Source organism: Crocodylus porosus, unplaced genomic scaffold (assembly GCF_001723895.1).
Source record: "Crocodylus porosus isolate Cpor-Errol unplaced genomic scaffold, CroPor_comp1, whole genome shotgun sequence".
Classification (NCBI taxonomy): Eukaryota; Metazoa; Chordata; order Crocodylia; family Crocodylidae; genus Crocodylus; species Crocodylus porosus.
This window is the reverse complement of record NW_017728951.1, coordinates 59,740,811-59,756,505: the sequence shown is the minus strand read 5'-3', so window position 1 is coordinate 59,756,505 and position 15,695 is coordinate 59,740,811. Positions and strand designations below refer to the sequence as shown.

Genomic DNA, 15,695 nt, shown 5'->3' with positions numbered 1-15,695 from the left:
GCCCCAAAGTTTGGTGTCATCGGCGAACTTGGCCAGTCCACTTCTGATACAAGTGTCTACATCGTTAGGGAAGATGTTGAACAATATGAGTCCAAAGACAGAGCCTTGGGGGACCCCACTGGTCACAGGGCACCATGATGATTGAAATCTGTCAATTGCTACCTTCTGGGACTGACCATGGAGCCAATTTCCCAGCCTGCGGATCGTGGTGGAGCCAAGGCCACAATTGTCCAGTTTCGCCAACAGGTGATCATGGGATACCAGATTGAAGGCTTTTTTGAAGTCAAGATATATGACATCAATCTCTTCTCCCTAGCCCAGGTGATAGGTCACCTGTTCGTAAGAGGAAATGAGATTGGTCAAACAAGACCTACCCGCAACAAACCTGTGCTGACTATCCCTCAGGATGTTGGTGTCGGCCCGTCCATTACGGATGGCCTCTTTAATAAACTTTTCTAAGAGGTTCCCCAGGACAGAAGTCGGGCTGATGGCCCTGTAGTTTGCCGAATCCACTTTTCTTCCCTTTCTTGAAGATAGGCATCACATTGGCCTTCTTCCAGTCTTTGGGCACTACACCAGAGCACCAGGAGTTTTCAAAGATCTGTGCCAGAGGCTGGGCTATGATGCTTACCAGCTACTTGAGTACCCTGGGGTGTAGATTGTCAGGGCCAGCTGACTTGAAGGTATCCAGCCTCTCAAGGTGTTCCTTCACGAGGTCAGCATTGATGGAGGGCAGCGGATATCCCTCATCCAGACCTCCCCGTCCCGTAGTGGGCATGGGTGTCCCATGGGACTGATGAAAGACTGATGCAAAGTACCCATTTAATAGGTTGGCTTTTTCCTCAGCGTCTGTTGTCAGTTGTCCCATCTGGTTCAGCAGGGGTCCAATGTTGCCCTTGCTTTTCCTCCAGCTTCCCACATATCTGAAAAAGGACTTTTAAGCTAGTGGGAGTTCAGTTGCAGCCTTGGTTTTCCTGGTTTGCTCCCTGCAAGACTGGACCAGTGCAGAATATTCCTCCTTGGAGGTGAATCCCATCCTCTATCCTTTGTAGGCCTTTCTTTTTAGCCTCCAGAGGTCTGCTAGATCCCTGGAGAGCCAGGGGGATCCTTCTTGCTGCCTTTCCTCCAAGATGGAATAGAATTAGCTTGTGCATCAAGGATCGCTCCCTTGAGGAGCAACCACTCTTTCTGAACTCTCCTTCCCCTGGGGTCATGGTCCCTTAGGGCCTCACGGACAAGCCTCCTGAGCTTGTCAAAGTCGGCTTTCCTGAAGTCAAGGACTTCAGTGTTGCTGATTGACTTGCCACCTTTACGGCAGATAGTGAAGGTGATCAGCTCGTGGTCGCTGTCACCCAGCTTCCCATCAATCCCTAGGTCACCAATTATGTCATCCCCAGTAGCCAGTACGAGGTCAAGCAGCGCTTTACCTCTCATTGGCCCGTAGACTTCTTGAGTTAGGTCATCCATGCGTGATAGGAATCTTTGCAACCGCTCAGATTTTGCTGAGTGATATTCCCATGAGATGTCTGGGTAACTGAAGTCACCCATGACAAATATGGTCCTGGAGCATGTGGCCTCAGCCAGTTCCCGGCAAATTCCTGGTCAAGTTCTTGACTTTGGGTGGGAGGTCTGTAGTAAACTCCCACCATTGTGTCCCCTGTTCCCCATGGATTTTAACCCATAGGGTCTCCAGTCATCCACCCTGGTCACCAACATCAGCTTGCAGGGATGAGTAGCTTTCCTTACCATAGAGAGCTACACCCCCGCCCCTTTTATCTACTCGATCCCTCCTGTACAGCGTATAGCCATCTATACCCATGGTCCAGTCATGGGAGGAGTCCCACCAGGTCTCCGTTATCCCAATGACATCATAATTATTTGGGTTAAGCAGGAGGATGAGTTCCTCCTGCTTATTCCCCAAGCTCCTGGCGTTTGTGTACAGGCAGGTAAGTGTCAATCTTAGATTTAAAAGGTCTAAATCACAGTTGTAAAGAGTTTTGTAGCTACAGAGCTGTTTTTATATTAGGATCCTAGACCACCTAAGTATTCTCTACAGCTTCTTTTCTTCATGGTAAGACATCCCTGCCACTTCACAGTAATACCAACAGCTGATGACACCAAACTCTGGGGTAAAGCATCCCACCTGAGGACAAGAGGGCAGATCTTGACAGGCTCATGAAACAGGCAGATGAGAACCTCATGGTGTTCAACACCGAAAAATGCAAGGCTCTCCACCATGGGAAGAAAAACCTGCAGCATCCTTATAGGCTTGGCAGTGCTACGCTGGTTAGCACTACAGATGAAAGGAACTTGGGGATCATGATTGACCACAAGATGAACATGAGCCTTCAATGTGATGCTGTGGCTAATAAAGCAACCAAAATGCTGGCTTGCATCCATAGATGCTTCTCGAGCAAATCTCGGGATGTCATTCTTGGTGAGGCCACAGCTGGAGTACCACGTCCATTTTTGGGCTCCACAATTCAAAAACGATGTGGAGAAGCTTGAGAGAGTGCAGGAGAGCCACGTGCATTATCAGAGGTCAGGAAAACAGACCTTACGAGAGGCTGAGAGCCATGGGACTCTTCGGCCTAGAAAAGCGTAGGCTCAAGGGTGATCTGGTGGCCACCTATAAGTTTATCAGGGGTGCTCATCAGGATCTGGAGGAATGTCTGTTCACCAGAGTGCCCAAAGGGATGACAAGATCAAACGGTCACAAACTCTGCCGCGACCGATTCAGGCTGGACATAAGGAAGAACTTTTTTACTGTCCGAGTCCCCAAGGTTTGGAATAGACCACCACCAGAGGTGGTTCAAGCACCCACTTTGAACACCTTCAAGACACATTTGGATGTTTATCTTGCTGGGGTCCTATGATCCCTGCTGACTTCCTGCCTATGGGGCAGGGGGCTGGACTCGATGATCCTCCAGAGTCTCTTCCAGTCCAAATGTTTATCAAATCTGTGAAATCTATGAAACAGCAAAAGTAGCGAGAGAGAACCACAGACATGTCATTTTTGTTGTGAACCTGTTAGGTGTCAGCAGTTTGGATGCATTAGTATTAGTAAAAAAGAATAGGAAAGCACTCTGTGCTGCAGAAAATGAAGCTGCTCATTACACAAAATGTTTCTCTTCCATCATTGAACCAAAGAACTAGCATTTTATACAAGGCAAAGTGCTGCTGCAGTGCTTCTGCTTTCCCTGCCTTGATTTTAAAAAGCATTGATAAACAGCAGCACAAGGTCTTCTGTTACTGGAATTTGGGGCAGAAGGTAGAACAATCAGAGTCTCTCTGTAACAAGAGTAATTCTCCTCCCTATTATGATGCCCAAGGAAGTTCTATACCAATGATATTCAACCAGGGTGCTGCAGCACACCCTGAAGTGCCTTGAAATACTTACAAGGGCACTGCAAAGTGTTATTTAATGTTAGTACTATTAGGTATGCAAGCAAAAACATTTCACAAGATAAACCTAGGGATGTCAAATAAGAATTCATACTGTTAAAAACACTTCTGACCTACTGTGGTTTTTCCATGTTCATTTATTCTGTGTTGCCTTTATTTTTCTCTAGTCAAAAACCGAGTGAAAATTAAGAACTAACATTTTCTTTGAGTCTGTTTAGTGCCTCAACTATAAAAAGGTTCAGAATCTCAGTTCAATGCAAATCCTCCTGGAAAACAGCAGAGGGTAGCACCAATACCAATTGGTGCAATAGGGCATGGGAAAAGGAAGGCAGCAGTGGGTTTGTGCAGCTGGCATATTAGGCCAAGTTTAATATCCAATATCACAAAATCAGAGGATGAGACTAAGATAATATGGAACCATCCAAGAAACAGCAAAAAAGGTCCATCTTTCTGCTTTAATTGATAATTCTGTGCAAAACATAGCTATATAACTGCCCAAACACAATGAAGTGCTTGAGAGGCCACTGGTATCACTGCAGCTATAACTAGAAGAAAATGGGAGTTATGTGGACATAAGTGAGAGCCTTGACTTGGCCTTCAGAAGGAAAAAGGGCTGTTTGATTTTTGGAAGTCATGTCTCTTGTAGAGTAGGTATAAAAAAAGAGTAAGTCACACCGTTTTAAAAACTACTGGAAAAGAACTTTTGGTTCATCACAAACTGAGAAACATGCCATCTAATTCACCTTAAAAACACATAGTGCCATGGTCAGTATACAAAAGTGCCGAGGGAAGTATATAATTACTTTTCCATTTTTTAAATGGAGAAACAAGAAAAACAACATAAATGCTGATTCACAATATACTGGAAAAAAGAATGTGTTTACTGTGATGATCACAGTTGTGCGCCAAGTGTTAAATTTCTATTAACAAGTGCAACCTTGATTTTTACTCTGTAGGAAGTTGGGAAAGTTGGGATTCAGCCCAGTTAATCATAGCAAAAAATGATATTGCATAATGAGCAACAATTCATTTATATATTTTAAGAAATGATAAAATCCCTCAGTGGAACACATGCACAAGGTATGAGGTGTTTGCACATATGACATTTAAAAACTGGCAAGCAATAATGCTGCTATGCAAGTTAGTTTTTATGTATGAAACTATTACTAACAGGAAAGGACCAGAGAAAAAGCCATTTTTCTTGCGTCAAAGACTTGCCTGTTGCTTTAAGGCTCTCTCTACATATGCTATTTGAAAACAAGGTACTTATTAGGAACAATTACATGAGAAAACTTTTCTGGTCAGCACTGCATATTAAATCTATGTCCAAGTTATCAGATACACAGTTCATGATTATATTGGTATACATTTCAGATAATTGCATATTTAATTGACTCCAAAAAACCTTTGAACAGAAAATGCAAAGTACACTTCCCAATACATTATTGCAAAATTTAAACTGAATTTGGGGTTACAATAATCAGAACTCATTCCTTAGTACAATCTAAAACCAAGACAGAGTCTCAAGTCAGACTTTTTATTTGCTCTGTATTGTCTCTTTAGTGTTAAAAAATGCATAAATTACTGTTACAAATTCCTCTTTCAAGGGAAAAACCTCCTTATTTTGTTCCTAATGAAAAGTTTTAGCCTTTGGTAAACTGTGTTTATGTATAAATGGAAAGAATCAATCTTCTAGGCTTGTAATTGGCACAGCAATAAAACAAATCAAGTCCTGTTGTACAAAGAATTGGGAAAGGAAAAACTACTGCCACCTTGACCGGGCATTATGATGCCGCCTCATTCATTCAAAAACAAGTCACCAACGAAATGATACTGGGTTTGGACAGACACCCTCCTACATGAGACATACTCTTCCCTGACATCTCCTATGCCTGTGTAATCAGCGAATTGCTTTCCTAAGCATGCAATGTACAGAAGTCTTTTGTAATTCATATAATGTAGCAATGTGTATTGTTTCTACTATTATCCTTGAGGATACCTCTTTAACAGATATGCAGCTCTAGCTATTCTTTAAATATACTTGATTTGAGATCACATCAGACTTCCTTAATGAGTTGAGAAGATATGGTAATAATTTTCCACAGGAATAACTGATGTTTACTCGTGCTGAATTAATAAATCTCATATTCAATGGTGAAGCAAACACATACAGCTAGGCTTGGCAGAATTCATTGTTTATAAATTAACGTTTATTTTTAAGCATTTATTTCAAATTTAATCAATTAAAATTTTCAGGATTGAGTGAAATTAGGAGTATAAGGGGCAGACAATTCATTAATGACAAACATGACTACTGTAGGACAGCCACCAACTGAGCAACAGAGCTGTCATCTGTCCTGGCTCCTCTGGCCCATAGCTCCATCGTCTGCTTAGTCACTTTCTCTTCCTTTGTTTCTAGTCCCCTGGGGCTCCTGGGAGTTGTGCAAACTGCAATCAGCATGGTTCTGCAGGACTGCTCTCCCTTTCATCACACACTTCAGCAGCCATCATTTTTCTTATGTTCCTTACTATAAATTTTGATTATAAATGATGGAAACATTTTTTCATCAGCCTGTGAGTGTGAGGTAAAAATCACTGTTTATCAATGTTTACAGATAAAATCAAATCCTGCCAAGTCTACGTATAGCATAAATTACAACTGTGCTCAGCAGAAAGTCACGTCATAAGACGCATTTCATATTTGGTTTACCAGCTGAAAATGCAAATGGCAGCAACTTGTTATCATTAATTAAGAGACTACACATTTTACAAATGAATATTTTTAGCTTTAATTACATAGAGGAGGAAGGAGACAAGACGGAAATAGAAAAAAACCTCTCTGGTCCTATTTGGAGCTTGATTGTCGCCTCATTTAATTCTTTCTCAAGTGAAAAAAAATATCAAATGAGAGAAAGAAGGGTGGAATGAAACTGGAACAGCTCAGGAGGCAGATAAAAAAATAACGAAACAAGGTGGCAAAATAAGCAGAGAAGACAGGACAGTGTAATTTGAAGACAGAGACTAAGATGGGTTTGGGGGGGGGGGGGGGTGGAGAAAAAATTACCACAAAAGGCAGGGTAACTCCTCCCCGCATACACACCTATGGGTGTGCCTTTGGAGTTTATATTTCATTTTTTTAAAATATTTACTCTTAAAAAGCCTAACAATATTTTAGTAATGAAGTTAAGTTTCCTTGATTTAAACAAGACTTAGGAGTAAAGAAGATTCTACATTTAGTAATCACCCTCTCCCACAAATACACACACAAACCAAGAAAAACCTAATCATTACATTCTCTGTAATAATGAGAGGTTAGGTATATTTCATTGACTTAATTCTCCCTGAAATATCTGAAACTAACTATATCTAATCAACAAAGCCTGAAAAGTGGCTTCCTTCAAAAGTATTTAGTGTTTGGAAAATACACAAACACATACATTTCGAAATGTTTTATCCTCACCTCCCCTGAATAACTCAACACTGAAGCATCTGTTGTTTGTTAAACTCAGGAAATTCCTTTGTTTTGCTCTTTATAGAACAGTTGAGAGCCAGTAATTAACTTGGGAAATCTGGTTTTTGTAAAATATATTCTGCATTTTGTAAAGATATACAGGTTATTTCAGCAGCTTGTAAAAGCGCAGGACCATTAGTTAGCTAATTATATGAAAAAATATTTATAGTTTGTATTATATATTAATTTACCATTCATAAAAATAACTAATCTCATTTATAGGGCTTTCCAACCATGGATTTCAAAGCTTTACTATAACAGATGAGAAACAAAGAGGTAACTTAATCCCTGAGCCTCAGTTTCTCCAACACTGAAAACCACTGGCAGAGCCAAAAATAGCCTAGATCTTACGGCTGACAAGACAGAACTTAACCATACTGCATACTTTGCATTACAATGCAACATACAGCTAATAACTGCCAATTTAAATAATCAGCTAGTAAAATAAAGCAGTAAATCAAACCATTTTCATGGATGACTGAACACCACGAAAGACATCAAGATACTAGTTGGAATTATAATGTTCTTCCAATTATACAATTTTGTGGATGACAAAAATCTACCAGATACAACTGTGAAGTACCAAAACAGCAGGTCACCTTTAACAGACAAAGTCAGTAGACTGAACTGTCCTACTTGAAACATATGACCCATGGGCCAGATTCAACCCATTGAGCCATATAATCTGGCCCATGGGTTGCTGGCCCCAGCCCGCAGGCTGCATGCAGCATGTGGGATAAACCTGGCACTGCACAGAGCTTTGGGGTTCAGTCTAGAGTATGTGCAAGATGAGGTGCCCCACTGAACTGGCCCCGCATACTAGTTCCAGGGTTAGTCCAGATCAGGACATGCCGAAGCCAGTGTGAAAAGCCAGTCTGGGGGAGGGACTCTGCATGCAGTGCACCCCATGCTGGCCCTCTGCTGTATGCAGAGTACATGGGCAGTCCAGTCCCACCCACACACCGCATACAGCATGTGTTGGCCCTGGGGCTCACTGGGGCAGCACAGGGTGCGCATTGCCTACAGTGCCAGATTCCCCCTGCATGCCACAGACAGCACACACCTTGTGCCAGCCTCCCAAGCTGTGTGAACAGTGAGCCCCAGGGCAAGTACATGCCTCATGTGGTGCATGGGCTGGACCCAGGAGTCAGTCCCGGTCTGGTCCACAGACCGACCTAGTGACCCTCATTCAGCCTTCAGGACCAGATGAGTGTGACACCGCTGTTTTACTTGGTTTTGGTGGATTATCCTACCAGGATTTGAGAGAAGCTGCCCTGCATCACATCTGCTTCTATCCAGTTTCTGGCATATTGGTCTGTAGAGCAACAATTTTCTCTCTAAGTTTTAACCCTGCTCCTCCCCAGCCTACTGTCTACTCATTTAGACACTCATTTTTCAGTCTAGGGGATGGATGAGGGCCAGACATTCTAAAACCTGAATACACAGAGACTTGGCTAGTTAGTTTGAGCTGGCTCTCTTCTTCTTTCAGCTGTTAAATTACATTAAATGAGGCAAAAATAAATCTAAAGCACTTTGCTAATGCATTTCCCCACATAAACAACTGCTGTGGTCACAACTGGAATCTTACATAACTGCAAATGGAATAATCCATGTAAATATGATTAGAGAGATAAGAATGTCTTATAAAAGTGGTAATGCGTAGGGGGTGCACGTGCACCCCCTGACTGTCTGTGCTCACTGCTTAGGCAATAGGCAGGGGGGAGACAAGCAGGAGCGCTGGTCCCCCCCCCCACCCAAGCTCTATCACTCCAATCCAGCTGCTTCTGGGAGTGGCTGCAGCAATGATCTGGCGCTTGCTCCCAGGTCGCAGGATTGCTCGTGGGAAACCTCCCCTGGTTGGCAGGATCACCTACAGGGGACTCCGCCTACTCGGAGGGAGTGGTTGCAGGGGGGACATGTGCCCCTTGACTAAGGTGACACCAGTTGCCCATGTCTTGTAGATAAATAAAATGTGATGCAATATTCAGGAACTCTTTGGGGTACACTCACTTTTTCTTTGTATAGTGTTGTAAGAGTGATGTTTATAGCTGTGATGGTCCAGAAACTATGCAAGAGGCAAGGATTTCTTAGGGTGATATATCTTTGATTGGACTATGTAGTTGGGATAAAGTTAGACTAGCTTTCTTATGCAAGATATTCTTCATCAGATCTCACCATGTCTTGCATTTGAAAGCTAGTCTGACTTTATCCCAACTACATAGTTGGTGCAATAAAAGATACATCAACCTAAGAAATCCTTGCCTTTTGTACAGTGTAGTATACATGTACATGTATACAACTTTGTTGTTCACCATTACTTTAAGTTTATTTTGGCTAGAAGGATATTCAAGTTTCTCACTCCTATCAGGCATGTGTTCTGCAGGTTATATTCCTCTACACACAAGTTTTTTGTTTTTCCATGTTCATTTTATTTTCCTGCACATGCATTTATTCTCTCTGGCAAAGTCATCAGCAAACTTTATTAACACTATCTTTAATCCCTCTTCTAGACCTTTCTTTGTAGCATCCCCAAACACAAACCCAGAATACAATATTGTAATACTTCTCTTTAGCCTTTGCTCATGGGAGTTCATCCAGACTTCCATCCATATAAGAGATGTTATCCATGATTTAATTTTATATGTAAGGCAGCAGAAGACCCTAAGACACCTTTTCTTTCCTTGGCAAAAAAAAAAAAATATTTACCCCCGTCCTTCTTAGGTTTTAGCCATCACAAGAAGCACAGGTTTTCATGAAAGCTTTGTTTTTTATCTCTTATTTTAAGCTCCCTTAGGCCATGGTTACATGGACAAAATTGTCCCCACACAAGGAGCCTAGAGGCAAAATCCTGGAGATAGCTGGTTGCAGGGAAATGTGAAGCAATGAACTGCTACCTCTGAAAGATACTACCTTACCCCAGGAAGAATTTACCCTAAATTGAAACCCACGTAAATTACCTGAATTAAGGAGGTTTCCTTCAGTTTTCATATGTGGCCACAACCTTTTTCACCACTTCAAAACAGTTGAAGAAAAGATCCTTCTCTTTGTTTAAAAGATTACTTGCTTTATCAGAATAAATACTTCCAATAAATTAAACAGACAATCCATGCTGATTCCAATGTTTAAATCTGAACACATACCAGGATGAACAAAAAAGTACTTCCTCATGCAACAAGGAGATCATGTAAGACACACTTTCACACATTCCAATGAACACTTTCACTAAGGGAATTAAAATTTTAAACCTAAGTGAATTAAATTGGTTATTTGAAAGGTAGGATAAGTAACTGGTTCACATTAGTAGACAGTGCTTTCAATACAATCTTTATTTGTTACATAATAAGGAACAAAAAGATTAGCTAATTTAAGTTCCTTTAAAACAAACAAACTAACAAAATCAGTTTAGCCAATGTGTGTCATGCGGACAACGTGTATATACAACAGTTTAGGCTTTAATAATTGTATGCCACATTTATACTTGGTAAGCAACATAAAGGATTTGACCTTCCTATATTAACAGCATCATAGATGAAAAAATATTAATACTATCTTAATTTTGGATATGGAATAGCATAAAGACAGACTTAACTACTAACAAGACTGGCAGCCCCATCAAAAGCTTCAAATGTATTTAAAACAGTGTTTCAAAAGTAGGTCACAAAAATATATGAAAGAGTCATGAACAAACTTCAAAAACAGACTATACTTTAAATGAGAAAAATGTGGGAAACGAAGGCTTTTCCCTTGCAGGCTGTAGGGTTCCAGCCTGCAAGGGGTTGCTTGGGACCCCCTCCATGCCTCCCACCCCACATGCTCAGGGACTGGGGGGCACCAGCAGGGCCAAGGGGCTGTTTTCTACTTAAACTATTTACTGGATTGGGACTGGCCATTGATGTTTACAAATGGGTCCTGGTCCAAAATGGTTGAGAACTACTGATTTAAGCTACTTCATAATTTAAAATACATTGTTGCATATGAGCTCATTTAAAATTGAAAATGTTTCCATCAAGAAAAGAAACATCACTGTTTCTAGGAAAAACACAGGAAGATCAATCAGTTTTTAAGTGTCTAGTACTAAGAAACTGCCTCATCTGTAACTTCATCGGCTTGATTGCCCCCAAAGCCAGCTCAATATTTAAAATATTAAAGTAAAACAAACAAATATACCTTTCTTTGACTTTGCTCCAATCTTCAACTTCGATGGCCAAGCAATCTGTGTATTTGTTTCTTCCATAATCTGTTAAAAGATTATATATATATATATTTAAAAATGTTTTGCCCTCCCCAATCATCCAATCATCCAATTTTTTGGTTAAATTATGTCAATCCTTTTTTATGAAAGTTTAAATAAAATATATTTGAATTAATGTGGTTAGTCATAAATTTATTTTAAGACGTAAGGTTAACTGTAAAGATTCTGTGAGAGTTTGGGGCTATAGGGAAAAAGTGCTTTAAATTCTGAAAATTGTAAACAAATTAAAGTTGAAAGTGTGCCAAGGAGAACACCACACATTCATAAAAAGCCAGATCCATCTTAGTACAAGGGTTGTCAACCAGAAGTACGTATGCCCCATGGGGGTACTCGAGACGGCGTTAGGGGGTATGCACAGATGGGCGGGGACAGAGTGCCCCCATGCAGCATCCCATGCTGCTACACAAGCATCGCCAACCCAGCCGGACTGGGGGCACAGGAAGCTTGCACATGGAAGCCGCCACCATTCCGCATCCAGCCGCTCACCACCCTCTCCCCCCTGTGGTCATGGGTACACTGCTCTATATCTGGCCACTGGAGGTACAATGATGCAAAAAGGTTGAAAACCCTTGTGTTAGTAGAACTATCCCATAATCTCTAATGAATGCAGTAGCCCCTGGATAAGACTCAAGGAGCGTGTCTACACATTCATTAATGCACTTCTGCTACTATGCATTAAATGTAGTACCTCTAATATGAGGTACTAAATAAATGTACATTAGGCTGCAGTAGTGAAACTGCAAACTTTTTTAGGGACATTCAATGTGCAATAGCCTGTTTTTACTGCACATTAGCATACTAGCATGGTTCTTGATGTGGCACTTTAAAGCCAAGAAATTTGTTTGGGGTGCATCTACACATACATTTTTAATGTGCAGTAGCCTATTTTACTGAACATTAAAGTTACATGAACAAATGAGTGTTTTAATTAAAATGTAAAATGATTTATAGTAAATCAAAGAGTTTTTCAGCTTTTGTTTTGCATTCTTATAGATTAAGCTACTTTGGTTTGCATTCATTATTTATTTGTTGCTCCAATTTGTGTTTTAGTATTTCTAAATATTTTTTAATCTGAAGAAGAATTTTCAACTGTGGAACAGTATTTAATCCTGAAACTTTTTTACTTATTGGTTTAACAGTTTAAATGTTCAAAGTACTGGGGTAGGTGAACTACATCAAGTTATCTCCACTGAGTCAAGTTCTATATGGTTAAGTCAGTCACCTGATATTACATATTACCAAGTTAAGAACATGGTAATCTCAAACTGGATTCATTTTCATTTTATTTATATTAAAACACACACAAGAACTGGGAATAAGCTGAAATTTACCTACAACCATTTAGGACAGGATAGGATAGGACAGGACAAGATAGGATGACCTTGAGGACTGCTTTAATAGAAACAGTTTGTAATCCAGCAGTATAAAAAACCAAGGTCATGTACCAAGGTATTAATAAGAATTCTACTCTAAACTGAGAACTAATCTGTTGGAAACAGAAGAATATAGAAAAAGACAAGCACAGCAGTCAATCACCTGATGACCGAATTATAGGTGGATCTTGCTGTGAAAAAAAAGATAAATAGAATGCATCTGGCAAGGTACTATCAGTTGATATGGGGGAAGTATCAATTCCATTGGACAAGACACTGGTGGGACCTTATTTAGAAGATAGTGCACAGTTCTTGTAACCCACATTCAAGAATAAAGAATTGAAACTAGAATAGATATAGAAAAATGCTACTGGAATGATCGTGGGATTAGAGATGCTGTCAAACTGTCAAGAAAGGGAAAAAAAATGTAAGCTTAAGAAAGATTTTGGTTCAAGAACACACAGGGAGAGACTATCTGGAAATTAGTGGAAGATTTCTAGCCATCAGAACAATTAGAAAAGCCCTTTAATCAGAGAAGTAGAACAAAATGAATGGGGGTGTAAGGGCACTTGATTAGTTTATAAAAATGATTAGATGACATGGCTGTTTGAGGCAGCAGGCAACTGGACTTGATCCACACAGTTACACCCTCCAACACTATGTTTCCAAATAGAAGTTTGTAAAATACAAGTTACTTTGTTTGGGTATGCTTTATAAATCAGAAAATATTTTTAAGTCATTTATCGAGCGAGACATTTTGTCAAGAAAATTTCCAATTGTCAACTGGAAAAAAAAGAAGAAACAAAAGAAAAAAGAAAATGTGAAGCAGAGTAATTTAATACTGGTCTTGGCACTGCCTGCAATAAACAAAATAATTCCAATATTAAGGACACAAACCACTTCCAAAAGGAGAATGGAATATATTAGAAAAACAAACAAGCACAAAAAAAAGAAAAGAAAAAGAAGGAAAAAAAATACTTCCAACATTTATAGGTTCCCTATTCTAGCAGCTTCTAAGATGGAGACATTCTAATCTAATTCCTACACTTTTATTCTCTGCCCAGATCAATATAATTTTTTTTAAAAGCTTCTATTTCCAGATTATCACACCATGTGAAAAAAGTGAAAGTGTCAGCCGGGGATCGCTACGCTATACTTTCTATGGGTTAAAATGGAATAATGGCATACTAAATTACAGCTAGAGGAAGACATTTCCAATGGGGTGAAATTCTATTAGCAACTTGTACATATTTTTCAAAATTTCCTAATTCAGATGTGAAGAAAGAAATCCACTGGAACAACTCTGAGCTCTAGACCTTTCAAGCTGACTTCGTCCATCAGTATTTCACTCCACAAATAAAAGACTGGATCACATGGTAGCTTGACATTTAAAATTTTAGTTAGCTGAAACTTGCTGAGTACAAATAAAAACAAATATTTTTCAGACAATCATTAAAAACACAGGTAAGTCAATTCCCTGATCACTGTATGAAGGTTTTACATTGACAACTACTTCCCATTAATGCTTTTGAGAGCCAATGCCAGTATCACTTCCCTACAAATCAATGGAACAGTCTTCCAATTATTACACTTGCAACTGGTGGACAAAAGACTATAAAAGCTTTTTTGCATAAACAAAGGAAGGAAACAGGAGGCATTCCTTTTTTTTTTGATTAGCAAGAAAACTTTTTTTTGAAAATAATTACTTGAATCTCAGCCAACAAGTGCCTACTGCTTTTAGGTATAGACAATAATGTAAGTTAAATCCAAAGATAATTAATTTATGGTCAACAGAATTAAGAGACAACTTCATATATTTTTCTTCTTTCTGGCCCATTCAGGAAGGAAACCTTACTTCACTGTTTGGGTTGGGAGAAAGTTTTATCCACACAATGCTTGGCTTGCAAACACACTGGAAAATAACTGACCTATTTTAAACGTCATCATTTGATCTGCTAGAAAATTATTAAAATCTGAGGGGAAATACCTTCTAAGTTCAATGTTTTAGCATTGTTTTTCATGAAAAAAGCACACAAAATGCTTCTTTCCATATCTTTGAACAGGGGAACTTAAATTCCCAGATCTCATCCAAAGTATTCAATGACAACATTAACCCATGGGCTGGAGACATTGTAAAAGCTGGAGCCTCAGTTGTTTTAATCTTGGCAGGATAGTGTAACCTGCTTAGATTGAACCAATTTGCAAGTGAACCTATACACATATACAACCCATACACATTCCCATTTGACTCAGGAAATGCAGGCATATGCCTGCGGTGGTTCAGGCCAGAAGCCGGGGGGGTGCTAGAGTATGCCATCAGCTGCAGGAAAGCTATGCTAGGGGGAGCACAGCCAGCTCCTGCAGTAGTCTCAAGTGAACTGGCCAGGGACAGGATTTAATTTCCCTCTCCTTGTGCCACTGGCATGTACCCAGGCTAGGGTCTGCCTCGTGCTCCCCACTCACTGGTGCAGCAGCAGGGTGGTGAGTGGCCAGAGGCTGGCTGTCATGGCCTCCTGAGGCAAAGGAGGAAGGGGGGCGTTATTCTCCCCCTCTGCCCTCAGGGGACTGCAGACAGGATCTGCCAATCCTGGCCGCCTCTGCAGATCACTCCTTGCACATGGTGATCGGTGGAATAAGCCTTCTCCCTGTCCTCTTCAGACACCAGAGGGAGGGGAGAAATAAACACTCCCCCCCCCGCCTCTTTGCCTAAGGGGACATGCCGGGTTCACAAGAAGCACAGGTGAAGGGGGAGCAACCCTCACAGGGCAGTAGCTCCTGTGATCGTTTCCTGGGGAACACAAGTCTCTTCTCTGCAGGGGGACTATGATACAGGTAGAAACAGGGTAAGCAGAGCCACACCTCTGAGCCCTGGTGCCACCACTTGCCCCATGCAGCTCTGCCCACCCTGCTTCCAGCCACAGCACAGCCCCCCACTGCTGGGAAAAGGCTTGCGCTCATGACGAGTAATCAGCAGGGGCAGCAGCCAGGGCTGGCATACCCTCGCTGCAGTCCCTGGGGGGGAAGGGAACAGAGGGAAGAAAGCCCGGTCTTCGGAGAGAGAGGCAGCGAGCTGCTGGGAAGAGATGGCCTCCACCTCTCTCCCCTGCGGAGGAGGCTCTTCTCAGCCAGGCTGGCTGACCTGCTCCACCGGGCT

At 41.0% G+C, this 15,695-nt stretch overlaps 1 protein-coding gene across 1 annotated transcript in view; it reads right to left on the bottom strand.

Annotated features, from left to right (window-relative positions):
* BICC1 (BicC family RNA binding protein 1) overlaps positions 1-15,695 on the bottom strand; it is a 221,255-nt gene that overhangs the window by 102,736 nt on the left and 102,824 nt on the right. Inside the window, exon 4 of the mRNA XM_019555552.1 lies at positions 11,084-11,153. Coding sequence (XP_019411097.1) covers positions 11,084-11,153 — 70 coding nt within the window. The remainder of the gene's footprint in view (positions 1-11,083; positions 11,154-15,695) is intronic.